Genomic DNA, 16,877 nt, shown 5'->3' on the forward strand with positions numbered 1-16,877 from the left:
AAAAATCACCTTCCTCCAAGAGACACACCTTCCGCCAAAATATTTTCCTGTGTTTGCCAAATCCTGGGGGTTGCACAGGCACTTCTCTGGCTACAGTACCTATTCAAGGGGAGTTTGCACCCTTATCCCCCCAGTGTCTCCTTTTATTTCCATGCTAGTCACGTAGATAAGGTTGATACTTGGTTCTTACTGGGAGCTTATCTGACCACATACTACTCATTGTGAATGTGTGTGTCACTAATGTGTACGATCCTGCCTTCTTTCACAATCTCTCATCCATCATGAGCAGATTCGATGCCAACACCATTCTGCTGGGGACGGACAGACCTAAACAAACTCTTAATTTTCAGTTTGGCTGTGGTCTTGAGAAAAGATAGTGCTCTTACGGATGCAGTGTTTCACTCTGAGTTTAGAGATCGATGCGTTGTTTAGAGATGCCAGATTGGAATACTTTGACTTAAACAGATGATCGCTGTCATGACAGGCCACTTAATGGGACGCTTTCAAAGCATACATTCAGGATAAATTTATCTCGAAGCATGCAGTTGTCCCCCGCGACACCCGCAATAGTACTAAATGTGTGGAGTATGAGCTGAAGTTCTTGGATAGGTTCAGCGTGCAGCCACCTGGAAGTACCAATTTACACCTGAAATCAGTATTGATGAATACATTTTGTGCCCTGGCAGAAAGGGAAGTGAACTACTTGGGGAAATGTGCCTGAGCCCACAGATAGTGAGAGGGTGAACACCCAGGACGTACTCCGGCGTTCCTCCTCCATCCGCACCGAGGCCCTGATTATATACCAGAATTAATACTAGACAATAATAGCAGGGTCACTAAGACCGTTGCACTCGGTGTTCATTTATTATGAATGGTTGCACCCCACTAAACTTGTGGGGGATAAGGTTACCGGAGCTAAATACCTGAATGAGGTCACAATGCCATGGATCACAGATGCGCAGCATCAATTTTTAAGTGAGCCCTTCTCAGCTGAGGAAGCTGCGCAAGCTATCGATTCACTAGACAACTCAAAGTCCTGGAGGTTGTCTTGGGTATTTTTTATAAAACATATAAGTCCATTCTCATTCTACATCTTTTGTATATGCATGCTGAGGCCCTGGAGGCCAGAGGGCTGCCACCCACATTATGTGAAGCAGTAATTACACTTATATTAAAACATGGCACAAACCCACATTTGTGTACCTCCTATAGACCCCTATCTTTAATAAATGTTGCTAATAAAATCTTAGCTAAAATGATATCCATATGGCTGGCATTACTTCTGGACCAGATCATCTCCCCGATCTAATCAGTGTTTGCCCCTCACAGATCTATATCTTACAGCCTTTGCAAGGTATTAGCCGTCATTACCAGAGTTTCAGTAGAGGTCCCCGCACCTATCGCCCAGCTTGATGCCGAAAAAGCTATGACTCCTTGGAGTTGCCATTCCTTTGGGCAGCACTGCAGAACTTTAGAGGCTTCATAGCACTGATCAAGCTCCTATACTCCCAACAAATGGCCTGGGTCTGGGTGAATAGTTCAATTACACATTAGTTCAAAATGTTAGGGGTAAACAACAGGGATGCCCACTGTTGCCCTTACTTTTCATCATTGCCATGGACCCGTTAGTGTGCCACTTGCAAGAAAAACATTTGCACAGTGGCCTCTGTTTCAAACATGGCCCTCTCCTCAACTCCATGTACACAGATGATATCTTTCTATTCCTTCGCCAACCCACCCACAGTCTTGCTCCTATTATTATGGAAGATTATCAGGTTTGGGGGATTTTCAGGCCTCCATATCAACTGGGTGAAATCTGAACTGTTTCCACTAACCGACTCCACCTCAGCAACACTGTCTGAATTCCATATCTAGTGGTGTGACAAGATCACTAAATATCTTGGTATAATACATCACGGGGATAAAGAGCAGGTGATCTGTCAGAATTATGGGCTGGTCGTCGATAAACACATGGTACAGGTTGAAAGATGGGATCAGACTCCCCCTTTCCATGGCGGGTGAGATAGCAATAATTAAAATGTGCTTCCACATTTTTTGTATCTGGTTTTTAACATCCCAATCCCCCTGCCTAACTCATTTTTTCACACACTTTGGGGTCTTTTGCTGCGACTTAAATGGGGGGATCGGCTGCCACATATCCGATGGGATACACACTTGTACTCCCTTATGACAGAGGTGGCTTTGGTGTTCCTGACTTTCAAATGTTTTATCTAGCATCGCAGAGGCAGTTTGCCTCCCACTATTTTTACTCAGATGCTAGACTTTCTTTTTCCGTACCTGAAAAAGACCAAGCGGAGGACATTCTGCTATCTGCTGTAATACCGGGAGGAATCAAACTTGACCCACAAGATATACAGACACTTTCCACCACATGCTGGGCATGGAAGAAACGTACCTGCCTATTTGGAACAGGCCCCCTAAATTATTCACTTCTTTCAGGCCTGAACAATACATGGATCCCTCTTACCATTGAACCTGTGGTGCAATACATGTTCTGAAAATGTACGTATACATGATGGGAGATCTCTTCCCTAATAGTCATACACTTTCCCACACTGATGATGTTCGATTCTCCTAGGCAACACATATGGATCTTTTTCTCATGTGCCGCCTACATGCCACTTTCTGTGCCTGTATTCCCTCATTTCCCATTGCTCCTGACAACGTTTCCCCATTGACCCTATTGATATCAAACTTGGGGGGAGATTGATCTCCAAACTTTTAAGGCCTGCATGTCGCTACAGCCTTCTCATGATGAGAAGACCAGGGTACGATGGGGGAGAGACTTGGGTCGGGAACTAACTGACAAATAATGGTATTAATGTTGGGCACAGATTGGGTTTGTTTCCCCAAACCATCGACACAAACAACTACAATTTAAGTTCCTACACTGGGCCTATATAACCCCTTCTACTCTTGCTAAAATAGACCCCGCCAGGATCTTCAACTGCCCGAAATGCAACACACTCAAAGCCTTAAATGGATTTTCCCGCTTATTGGGGCCTACTGGAGTGTGATATTCGACTGCCTCTCCTTAATGACCCACATCACACTACACTCAGATCACCTTATGGCACTACTGGGCTATGTAGTGGATATCGCTAAACCAGTTTGTAGGTACACAGCTATAACACTACTGTTAACCAAAAGAGAAGTGGTGATGCACTGAGGAAGCGGGACCCGCCCCACTTTAAAGGCATGGCTCGATAGCATGGTATATTGTGACTCCACTAGTGAAGCCTGCCTCGCTGCAACCCCCTTCCTCAAGGCCCAATGATATCTGGTAACCTCTTAAGGAATATTTGTTATCCATAGATGACGACTCACATTAATCCCTCACACACTGAGATTAGGGTCAGACGCTACATGCTTACACACCATGCATGCACTGCTGGAAGACATTGTCTTTATTATGATTCAGGTCCCACCCATGTCTGCTATAAATTGTTTCTTATATACATGCTGTGTTATAAAAAAAAATATTTTGCCTGAACCATACCATAGTCAGTTTTGATATGAAATGTATGTAGCCCTTTGATTTTTTTTGTATTATATTTGAAACGTACAAATAAAGTTTTAAAAATAATCTGCCATAAAGTAATTATTTATAAAACTATTTTTTTATGTTTAAAACTAAACAACTTCTTTGCATAATATACATATTGAGGGTTTAACATTTTGATTAAAGTATTATACTTAAAAGATTTGCTCACTTCCATTTACACTACATCTAATTTTTAAATTTAAAACTCAACAATCTCTCCCTAGTCAATATTCCCACCCAAAAATCTAACTTGAACTTACAATTCGATACATTAAAAAAAGTAAAATAAAAAATTTGAAAATGAAAAGCTATAACAAAATCAAGAAATTAACCAATTAAAAATAATAAATGTATTATTATTAAAAAATGCCCACCCAATCCCCAGTATGAATCCAATAACACAAAATAAAAGATTAATAGTTAACTAAAAAACGTATTACAAATGTGAACAATTAAATTACAATTAACATATATAACAAATTAACAAGTTGTTCATCAAATGAATACATACTTAAAAAAGCATGTCCCACCCAACACCCCACAAAACCGAACAGGTAATAAATGCATAGCTACCTGACATTAATAATACAATAAAATTAATTTCACAATAGCATAAATAATAAAACAAAAACATAAAGCAATCCAATAATATAATAATAGGAAACACCATTAAAGTGAACAATATTTTAAACTTTGATATAGCAGCATACTATAATATGCTTACCCTCCATGATTTGGCCACACAGTTTTGTGCTTTTGGTATTTGACCACAATATTATAGTCATATGGCATTTTTAGTGAGCTTTATGGTGGAACAATGATTCATACACTGTCATCCTTTGGTGGTCATGGTTGGTACATTTGCTAAAATGACACCCAGTACATTCTCATTATCTTCAACAAACATAGCCTAAACTAGATCAATGTCCTACATTTGTTTTTCGTTCATGCCTTTTCAATTGCATGTTATAACTTTTAATTTATACATGGAATTGAAAGGAAAAATATAGTACCTGGTTTGCAGGAATTATAAACTTTTGATAAAAGTTGCAGGCACTTGTCATCATTCCAGTCATGGAAGACCCGACCAAAGATGTATAAATCAGCTTCTGGAAATGGATCTTCAAAGAAGTCTCCTAAAATGAAAATATGACTTAGGCATACATTTTGACACGTATGCATGATTATAATCAACATTTGAGGTTCTATTCTTCTTATTTATCATATATATATGGTGGTGTTACGGTGAAATGGGAACGAGAAGCAGAGTACATTGTGATATATATATATATATATTACCTACTGGCGATAGCCAGTAGGTATATATAGTTAGGACCTAGCTACCAAAGGAAATCCGCAACATTCTATTGGGAATAACTTTGGCGCTGGTTGAGGAATTTGCGTGTAATTTTCAAACATTTAGGCCAGCTCCGCTCCGCTTCTTCCCTGGAAGTTTCGAGGGGATTCGTCATGCGAGGGCCAAGAAAAAAGGGGGGTCTCAAAATGTGTTTTCCCCATGTTAATTTCCATAGGATGCATAGACAAGGCTACAGCTCGAACCGCTGAATGGAATTACACCAAACTTTGCAAAATTGTAGGGACTGGTACGCAGAATTGCCTTTTCTATATTTGGTGAAAATTGCTCCAGTGGTGTTTATGAAAATTAACTTCAAAAACACATATATATCTATATAAGCTTACTGTAAGCTTACTATAAGCTTACTGTACTCTGAACCTTCCCGAGTACGAACTGCATTCTGATTGGCTGCCAATGTCTGTCAACACTCCAAAACAGAAATTGTTGGCAGCCATCTTGTACCACGGTAGATTGAGGCACAGGAAAGCTGAAAAACAAATATGTAGAACTAAAAAAGGGGGCAGGGTAGAAGCACCCTGACCCCCTAGGCCTGCTCAGGGGGTCCCACAAGGACCCCCAAGGCAAACATTTTTTTTTTTTCAAAATTCAAATTCTTCATCCAAGAAGTGTTGGCAGCCATCTTGGGACCAATATACATATTGCACCGCAATAAAAAGCATTGCAGTTAATAGAAGGTTTTAGGACTTTAGTTACATTATAAATCATTTGTTGATGGTACCATACTCATTTTAGGAATTGTGGTGTGCTCTAAGGTGATTTTACCATGTGAAAAAGCCTTCTGCTGGGATATCATGAATCATGTTTGAAAGAAAACTATTACCTCTTGCTTTTCCCACAGTGGTTTGGAAGGGGATCTATAAGCTAAACTGAAAGCATATGTTCTGTAAATTCACATTATCTTTCTCAGTCATGTGAGAATGAAGTCTGACATTCTCAGTAAAACATGTACATCCAACAAGGACAGAGACTGTCAGTTGATTCCTTTGTGTTCTACTGCAGCTTCCCAGAGTGTTCTAAAGAACAACTAGAGCGCTAACAGTCCTACTTATTACAAAGGTATGGCACACCTGAAGCCATCTTGGGTGGAATAAAGTGGTAACTCTTAAAACATTTAATTTAAAAAGGAACAAAATGAGGGGGTATATTTTATAGAAAGTATGATTAGAGCTGCAGAAAGAAAAATTAGGGCACATTTTGAGTGACTTTTCAAATCCTCTTCTATTTCATTAAAAAATTCTGACATGCAGTCTCCCAAGATGGCCACCAGAGACAAAAGAGCCCAAATATCACCCAGATGTAGCCCAATGACAGAATCTCCCAGAGTGTTCTAAAGAACAACTAGAATGCTAACAGTCTTACTTATGACAAAAGTATGGCACACCAGAAAGCCATCTTGATTGGAATGAAGTGGTAAGTCTGAAAACATTTAATTTAAAAAGGAACAAAATGAGGGGGTTCATTTTGCCATAGAAAGTATGATTAGTGCTCAAATCCTCTTCTATTTCATTACAAAAATTCTGACATGCAGACTGAAACATGCACTTTGAATACCAGCAGCAGACTTCCCTGGTGAGCAGTAGCTTTACTACAGTGATATAATGAGCAACTAGAGTGCTAACATTCAGAATTTATGGCAAATGTGTGACACATCTGAATGCCTTCTTGATGGAACCAAAGTAAACAAGAATTGAAAATGCAATAGATCTCGTCCTCGTTTAAGTTAAAGCCATTCTGTTTGTAATGAGGTGGCTTTTTTAGCTTTGCTTTTAATAGTGTTTTTCAAACTTTCATGTAAATAACATGCATATGTATGCATATATGTATATGTATGCATGCATTTATATTTGTATTTATATAGATATGCAGATTATATATGTTTATATATGTATGTATATATATATTCACTGAAAAAACCATAGGTTATAGACCATATATAGTTAGGAATTAGCATTTACAAAACCTTATTTTACTCACACAAAACCATTGAAATTCGCATATATAGTTAGTTGCACTAACTATATATCGCGCACCCGCAATCCACTGCTGATCATGTCACATATTACATAATTCATGACATGGTCAGTGACATCACTGATGACATCACTGATGACATCTCAAATGACATCACTGATGACATCACTGATGACATCTCAAATTACATCACTGATGACATCACTGATGACATCTCAAATGACATCACTGATGACATCACTGATGACATCTCAAATGACATCACTGATGACATCACTGATGACATCTCATTTGACATTACTGATCACATCACTGATGACATCATTCATGTGATAATACGATGAACCTCTTCAGACTCTAATATAACCTTAGATACACTCAGTGTAAACAGACACTCACAGACTGTCACTCATCCATGGAGTTACTCACACACCTAGTCAGTCATGCAAAGAATCAATCACACCTCCATTTCCTCAACTATACAGTTATACACACCTTACTTATTCAAACATATACTAACACATATTTACTCTCTTATACAATCCCTGATACAAGTTCACAATGATCCATACAGCCACTCACACATTCACTGGCTCTTATGCACAGTTATTTATATATGTCAACTCTCACATGTACTGTGTTTGACATATGTACTTACTTTGACATGTAGCACTGAGATATCCATTCACTCACCAATACACTCATGCACACAGTCAACCGCCCATACAGCTGTTTCCACATGCACTTTTGAACCCATACATCTAGTGAATCAACTGCTCACACATCTATGCACAGAGTCATACACCTCCCAGCCACCCACACACACACTCAGTCTCCCATACAAATACTTGGGCAACCAATGAATAACCCATATAGTTACTCATATAGCTACTGATCAACACATGCAGCAGTTTACAGAACAACAGACATAATGATGTACAAATTAAGACAGTTTAGTCACTAACCCATGCACTCAGTGAGACACATTTAATCACTCACTCTTACAGTCAGTCATGCACCTACTAAATCCTTCATACAGACACTTATACATCCACTCATTCTTCAATATGTAAGACATATTTTAACTTTACAGAAACATACAGTCACTGGATGTTGTCATCAGTGATGTCATCAGTGATGTCATTTGAGATGTCCTCAGTGATGCCATCAGTGATGTCACTGACCATGTCATGAATGATGTAATATGTGACATGATCAGCAGTGGATTGCGGGTGCGCGATATATAGTTAGTGCAACTAACTATATATGCGAATTTTAATGGTTTTGTGTGAGTAAAATAAGGTTTTGTAAATGCTAATTCCTAACTATATATGGTCTATAACCTATGGTTTTTTCAGTGATATATATATATATATATATATATATATACACACAAACACATATATTTATATATATATATATACATACATACACACACACACACACTATATATATATATATATATACACACACACACACACACACACACACACAAACACACACATTCGTTTCGTCTGGTGAGGTTGAAATATTTCCGAATTGGTGCACGTTTATAAGGGAATCGTTTTTCTGAGTGTGCGAGTGCACGCGTAGCTGAGCATAATAAACTGTGTGTACACTGTAAACACGCGAGTGGCGTGTGAGACAGAGTGAGTTGTGTGTGTGTGAGTGTATTTGTACGCGTATGGTAAGTGAGGGTATGTGAATCTGTAGGTCATCAGTGTGTGACGCGGTTGAAACGAAGATGACCCCCCTCCCCACCCACAGAATGCTGTGAGGGACCATATGCATGGAGTTTACGTTGATAATGGGGTCCCCTGCATTGCAGAGCCGTCTGCACCATGGGAGATGTAGGGGCCAGCGTTGCACCCTGTGGTGTGTGTGTGTTTGTGTGCATGCGTGGTGTATCAGAGTTTGCGAGCCAATAGTTGCCTGTACAACTGTCGTGTGCATTAGTGTTTGCTTTTCTGTGAGTGATGAGTGTGCGTACGTGTGCCTGTGCGTGAGGGTGGTGTGTGTGTTGGTACATGAAAGTGTGGGTGATCTGTGTGTGAGTGTATTTGTAACAAGCTCACACGAGAGGTGGGTGCTAGAGTGGTTGTGTATAAAGGGGTATAGTGCTGCGTGCATGTGAGTGTGGTTATTAGTGCACGCTTGAGTGTGCGTGTGTGAGTAATGAGTGTGCCTGTGTAGGCGGTGCGGGTGTGAGCGGTGGGTGTGCGCGGGCGCGCGTGGGTGTATCATGTTGCTCGGAAAGTTGCCTACAGCCGAAGCAGCTGCTTCACTCTTTGAACCAACGGTGACACTTTTACGCAATTACTCGAAAAATTAAACCCGAGCGTTTTTTAATGAACAGAGACTCCTGCTGGCGCACGTGCGAGTCACGCACAATGCTGCGTGGAGATCGACCTGCGGGGCTAAAGCAAGTGATCTCCGCGCAGCCAGTCCGTCTATTTCGAAGCAGGGTTACCCTCTCCCACTCACATGTCACCTTCGCCAATAGGGGCGGGGGGGTCCCAACCTCATGCTAGTGAGCGGTGAGTGAGGAGAGGGTTGTTAACCCATACGAGAAAGTATATTTGATATAGTGGGAAATGTGCACATTAGCAAAATAACACACTCGGCGAGACAGCTCGGTGGGTTGAGTGCTCACCGCTAAGGTATCTCCAGTTGGTTACCACGTGCACTTCTTTCAGGCACTTGCAATTCTGTGCGTACCCCCAGGTCCCAGGTTCGAGACTCAGCTTTTCAACCTTCCTCGTGTATGGGGCGAGAGGCTGTGGGTACACGTGTGTGTTGGTGAGTGCGTGTAAACTTCGATTCTTGGTCCCCAGAGGGAGCTGGTCACACAGACACAGCGAAGAGGGCGGGGTGTTGTGAGGATGCTCGGTGTGCACTCCTCGGCGCCTCTTTGGGCCCAGCTCGTGTCTATTCACACACTGCATTTGTAACCGAACAAGTGGCGTGCTCGGGTTCCACGTGTGCGGCAGCGAAGCTAGGTGTGTGTGTGTGTGGGGGGGGTAGTGTGGGGGGGTACCCGTGAGTACTGAGGCCGAACACGGGGGCCGAGCAGGTGCAGCGCCGCGGTGCGGGCGGCCCTGGGTGCAATGCCCCCCCCCTACGCACAGGCCCCGTCCACAGACTGCACATGTGCACAAAGGGAGCCATGCTTGTTGGGGAAGCAGCACTCTGTGGCCTGAAAGGAAGGGACGGGGCCCCGGTCTGCCCCCATGCCCGGCCCTTTGTGGAAGGGGGGAAGCGCCGGGGACATGGGGCCGGGGGTGTTTCAATGACAGCCCCGGCCGGGCCGGGATTGAGCCGTCAGCCGGGGAGGAAAACAAACAGGTCGACACAAGCGGGCCTGTGCCTCCCGCCAGGGGGTCCGTGCACGTGCTGCGGGGCACGGGGCCCAGGCTCGCGGCATGACTGACAGGACTGGGTCACATGACCCTGATCCAGTATTACATATAAATTGGGATGAAATGCAGGTAGGACGGAGCCCAACCGGGTTATCACTTTTGAATTGCAAACAGTGGTATCCATTTTCAGATTTGGCATTGCATTTATTATTGTTTTTGCGGCATGTCTCTCTCTGCCCCATCTGCACACGCAGTGCCCTCTATGCTTGCACACTGCTCTCTGCACCCTCTGCTTGTACCCTGCCCTGGCTGCTTGCACACTGCCATGGCTGCTTCTAGACTGCCCTCTCTGCTTGCACAATGCCCTCTCTGCTTGCAGACTGCCCTTTCTGCTTGCACACTGCCCTCTCTGCTTATACACGGCACTCTCTGCTTATACACTGCACTCTCTGCTTGCACACTGCCCTCTCTGCTTATACACTGCACTCTCTGCTTATACACTGCACTCTCTGCTTGCACACTACCCTCTCTGCTTATACACTGCACTCTCTGCTTGCACACTGCCCTCTCTGCTTGTACATTGCACTCTCTGCTTGCACACTGCCTTCTCTGCTTGCACACTGCCCTCTCTGCTTGCACACTGCCTTCACTGCTTCCACACTGCCCTCTCTGCTTGAACACTGCTCTCTCTGCTTGCACACTGCCTTCTCTGCTTGCACACTGCCTTCTCTGCTTGCACACAGCCTTCTCTGCTTGCACACTGCCTTCTCTCCTTGCACACTGCCTTCTCTGCTTGCACACTGCCCTCTCTGCTTGCACACTGCTCTCTCTGCTTGCACACTGCCTTCACTGCTTTCATACTGCCTTCACTGCTTTCACAATGCCCTCTCTGCTTGCACACTGCCCTTTCTGCTTGCACACTGCCCTCTCTGCTTATACACGGCACTCTCTGCTTATACACTGCACTCTCTGCTTGCACACTGCCCTCTCTGCTTATACACTGCACTCTCTGCTTATACACTGCACTCTCTGCTTGCACACTGCCCTCTCTGCTTGTACATTGCACTCTCTGCTTGCACACTGCCTTCTCTGCTTGCACACTGCCCTCTCTGCTTGCACACTGCCTTCACTGCTTCCACACTGCCCTCTCTGCTTGCACACTGCTCTCTCTGCTTGCACACTGCCTTCTCTGCTTGCACACTGCCTTCTCTGCTTGCACACAGCACAGCCTTCTCTGCTTGCACACTGCCTTCTCTCCTTGCACACTGCCTTCTCTGCTTGCACACTGCCCTCTCTGCTTGCACACTGCTCTCTCTGCTTGCACACTGCCTTCACTGCTTTCATACTGCCTTCACTGCTTTCACACTGCCCTCTCTGCTTGCACACTGCTCTCTCTGCTTGCACACTGCCTTCTCTGCTTGCACACTGCCTTCTCTGCTTGCACACTGCTCTCTCTGCTTGCACACTGCCCTCTCTGCTTGCACACTGCCTTCTCTGCTTGCACACTGCCTTCTCTGCTTGCACACTGCCTTCACTGCTTGCACACTGCCTTCTCTGCTTGCACACTGCCTTCTCTGCTTGCACACTGCCCTCTCTGCTTGCACGCTGCCTTCTCTGCTTGCACACTGCCCTCTCTGCTTGCACACTGCCTTCACTTAAGATTAATGACCGTTTCGGTATTTCCCAAATCAGACCAGCAGACCAATCACCCACCTCCATGTCAAACCCCGAAGTAAACTCCAGCCTCGGACACCGCGCGGCAACGATCCTTCAAGCGCCTGGAGAGAACTCTCCCTGGGGTGTGCGCTATAGAAGCAAACATTCGTTTTACACGTCAAGGCAGAGGGAATTACTGAAAGCCATACAATTACAGATACAATAATAGCCGCACGCTATTCGTTCCTTATTTCATGGTCAGAATAACACCTTTTTGGGGATAAATGCGGCGTTCTCCAGGGTCCTTACTCCACCCACTGACAGGGGAAGATTTACGGTTTAAATCAATCAATCAATCAATCAATCAGGGTTGGTAAAGTGCACCTACTTACCCGCAAGGGTCTCAAGGCGCTAGGAATAGAAGCACATATTGAAAATATTCTGTTACCTTAAATAAGTTGTATAGCATCTGTAGTGGTGGTGTACTTGTTCTCTAGTGAATAGATAGATAGAGATAGATAGATAGATAGATGGATAGATAGATAGATAGATAGATAGATAGATAGATAGATAGATAGATAGATAGATAGATAGATAGATAGATAGATAGATAGATAGATAGATAGATAGATAGATAGAGAGTCATTTTCACTGTAGACTACTTCCTCTGAGACCCTCATTTGGCGGGTCACGAGCACGACCCTCGCTCCCTCAGCAGGAGACCCGATCTCACCTCAAGACCAGCCCATCTGTAGACGAAACATAAATACACCGTGCACTGCTACACACAACTTACCCCCAAAAGAACACATATACGCCTAATATAACCCATTATTTATATATCTGATTCCACAATATTTAATGTGAAGGTAGGTGAAAGCGACGATCGTCGATACAATAATGCGCAAAAGAAAGTGAAAGAAATAACAGCCTGGAATCTGGCACAAACAAAATCGAAAGTTATACCAATTGGATATTTCCAATTGCGTTATTTAAGCAGACGAGATTAAGAGCCAATGAGTGGGTGTTGTTAAGTTTCAAGTGCACATAAGTGCACTCACGCACGCTTCATACACATAATTTTGCAATCATTAAATACTCGTTTGAAAAACGAATATTGCGTTAATTTGATGCTGCTTGAAAAAATGTACAGTTGCCATAAAGTGGTACCTACCTCGCTGTGAGGTGTAGAGGCACCTGTCCAGCTGCCCTAGCTCCCAGCTCACGTTTAATCACAGCGCGTCCCAGCCTCGCGGGCGCAGCCTGTGCTTGCAGTTTAATTTCCAGTGAACATGTCTCATCATGAATTTTTAATTGGTCATATCCACGCCACGCTCACATCTCTCGGCAGACTCAAGAAAGCAACACAAATGCACGCCGATCAGACCCGTCATCTGCTCCGATAAAACGTGCATGCCACTTCTATCCTAAAATACCTCAAGCAACATTAAACTAATTCGAATTCAGGTGGTTATCCATGCACTCTCGTTCCTTTTCTCTACGATACCTGGGCAAAAAAAAATATTTACAAAAAAAAAAATATATATATATATATATATATATATATATATATATATATATATATATATATATATATTTTTTTTTTTATGAAATATAAGAGGATTTGAGAAGTCACTCAAAATGTGCCCTAATTTTTCTTTCTTCAGCACTAATCATAATTTCTATGGCAAAATGAACCCCCTCATTTTGTTCCTTTGCAAATTAAATGTTTTAAGTGTTAACACTTTATTCCAATCAAGATGACTTCAGGTGTGCCATACTTTTGTCATAAGTAAGACTGTTAGCGCTCTAGTTGTTCTTTAGAACACTCTGGGACATTCTGTCACTGGGCTATAGTTGGGCTACATCTGGCTGATATTTGGGCTACATTTGTTTTTTTTTGTCTCTGGTGGCCATCTTTGGGCTACATTGGGCTACATTTGGGCTCTAACATATATATATAGCCCAATGTAGCCCAATATATATTTTTCAAAGTTAATTTTCGTAAAAACCACTGGAGCATATATCTTGAGACATAGCAAAGGCACATCGGGCTACCAGTCCCTACAATTTTGCCAAGTTTTGTGGAAATCCATTCAGCCGTTCGAGCTAAAAGTGAGTCCAACCGCCCTATGGAAAACTCAATGTTAAAAACACGTTTTGGGAACCCCCTTTTTTCTCGGCCCCCGCTTGACGAAACCCCCCCAAACTTTAAGGGGACGCTCAGAAACAAAATGTGCAATTTTCCTGAAAATTTCAGCCAATTCCGTCCATCAACGCCAAAGTTATTCAACATAGAATTTTCAGAAATCCCTATTCAAAAAAATCCTAACTATATATACCTACTGGCGACCGCCAGTAGGTAATATATACATACATATATATAAATGCATATATATGCATATATATATATGTGTATATGCTTGCGTGTAGATAGACCAAGGCACAAGAAAGCAGAAAAACAAACGTGAAGAACACAAAAAGGGGGCAGGGTAGATACACCATGACCCCCTAGGCCTGCCCAGGTGGCCCCCAAGGACAAAAAAGGCCCACATTTAAAAAAAAAAACCTGGTCTGTTTTTTTCAAAAAATACCCCCCGGGGGGACCAAATCGCGGCGGCATAGTGATAAAGAAGTGTGAGGGTCCACAATCCCCCCCACACTGCCCCAGGGCAAAGCAACGCAGCCCCTTGGCGCATACTGGAGGCTCCTGGTGGGCTACTTGGCCCCCAGGGACCCCCAGTATGCAAGGGGAATTAGTTCCTATTCTGCAAACACGCCAGGGGTTGCGCTGCAGAGGGGTGTAAAAAAGGGTGTGGCCTCATTACACCTCTCTGCAATGCAGCCCCCTGGCGCATACTGCAGGTTCCAGGTGGGCTAGTTGGCCCCCAGGGACCCCCAGTATGCAAGGGGAATTAGTTCCTATTCTGCAAACACGCCAGGGGTTGCGCTGCAGAGGGGTGTAAAAAAGGGTGTGGCCTCATTACACCTCTCTGCAATGCAGCCCCCTGGCGCATACTGCAGGTTCCAGGTGGGCTAGTTGGCCCCCAGGGACCCGCAGTATGCAAGGGGAATTAGTTCCCCCTCTGCAAACGTGCACAGGGGCTGCGTTGCAGAGAGGTGTAAAAAAGGGTGTGGCCTCATTACACCTCTCTGTAATGCAGCTCCCTGGCTTATACTGGAGGCTCCTGGTGGGCTAGTTGTCCCCCGGGGACCCCCATTATGCAAGGGGAATTAATTCCACCTCTGCAAACGCGCCAGGGGTTGCGCTGCAGAACGTTGTAAAAAGGGGGCGTGCCCTCTGAACACCTGCCTGCAAAAATGTAGTAAATCAGTATAAGAAAAATAACAATTAATACATTTAAAAATTGTCATTTAAAAAACCTTCGAAATTCAATGAAAAAACCATAGGTTTCAGGCCTTATATAGTTAGGAATTAGCATTTAAAAAACCTTGCAAATTCACAGAAAAAAACATAGGTTTAAGGCATTATATAGTTAGGAATTAGCATTTAAAAAACCTTGCAAATTCACTGAAAAAAACATAGGTTTCAGGCCTTATATAGTTAGGAATTATCATTTAAATAACCTTTGAAATTCACTGAAAAAAACATAGGATTCAGGCCTTATATAGTTAGGAATTAGCTTTTAAAAAACCTTTGAAATTCACTGAAAAAACTATAAGTTTTAGGGGTGTTATAGTTAGCTGGACATTTCACTCATACAAAACCATTGAAATTGCTCCTATATAGTTAGTTGTACGAACTATATTTCGCGCATCCGCAATTCACTGCTGATGATGTCACATATTAGATCATTCATGACATGGTCAGTGACATCACTGATGACATCTAAAATGACATCACTGATGACATCATCCACTTGACAATCACATACACCTTTTCATACACTATTAACATTTTTCATCACTCTTTGTAAAATACAGAGTATCATATTTGAATCCATTGTCACAGCAATACAAGTATTTAAAAATCCACTCAGTGATTCATAGATGTATACACACATCTAATCACTTACCTGTAGATTCACTCATACATGCTGTCAATGAACAATAGAAGACTATCAAAAATACTTATACACCTATATCGACATTAAACAACAGCACACATCCTATTCACATATGAAGTCATCCTACTCACTTATGCAAACAGTGGATCATACTTACATATTTACTTAGCAAAATACTTATACAAACACCACTTCATCTATTCATTTAGATAGTAAGTCATACTTAGTGAATTATAAATTCATTATTACAAGTATACAATTATCCATACAGTCACTCACACAATCATTGAGTCTTATGTATACTTATTTATATACAACAACTGACACATACACTGCCTTTTATTTTTCTAGTTTGTTGGACATGTACCATTGAAAAATATATTTGCTCATCACCACACCCATAAAGAGATTCACTCACCCAAACTGTTAGAACATGTAGTTGTAACTTCATATATCTACTGAATCAACTATTCACACATCTTTGGACAGTCACACCCCCCCCCACCGAACCACACACACTTTCACACTCCCATACAAATACTCAGTTAACTAATCAATAACTAATATAGACTTTCACATAGCTAGTAACCAACTGTAGAATCAGTTTACACAACAACTGACAAAGTGATACAGATATTCACACAGTTTAGTCACTATCCACTATATTTAGTGAGACATTATAAATTGGTCAAGTAAACAGTCAATTACACTGCTACTAAATCCTCCATCCAAATATTTATTTATATATATATCCACTCATTCTTCAATGCAAATTCCTATATATATAAGGCATATTTAAATAACGAAGCAAACCACATTCACTGGACGATGTCATCAGTGATGTCATGTGAGATGTCATCAGTGATGTCACTGACTGTGTCATGAATGATGTAATATGTGACATCATCAGCAGTGGATTG

At 42.4% G+C, this 16,877-nt stretch overlaps 1 protein-coding gene across 1 annotated transcript in view; it reads right to left on the bottom strand.

Moving 5' to 3' along the window:
* LOC144771759 (acetylserotonin O-methyltransferase-like) overlaps window positions 1-16,877 on the bottom strand; it is an 897,827-nt gene that overhangs the window by 132,296 nt on the left and 748,654 nt on the right. Inside the window, exon 7 of the mRNA XM_078656055.1 lies at window positions 4,579-4,701. Coding sequence (XP_078512181.1) covers window positions 4,579-4,701 — 123 coding nt within the window. The remainder of the gene's footprint in view (window positions 1-4,578; window positions 4,702-16,877) is intronic.

Source organism: Lissotriton helveticus, chromosome 8 (assembly GCF_964261635.1).
Source record: "Lissotriton helveticus chromosome 8, aLisHel1.1, whole genome shotgun sequence".
NCBI lineage: Eukaryota > Metazoa > Chordata > Amphibia > Caudata > Salamandridae > Lissotriton > Lissotriton helveticus.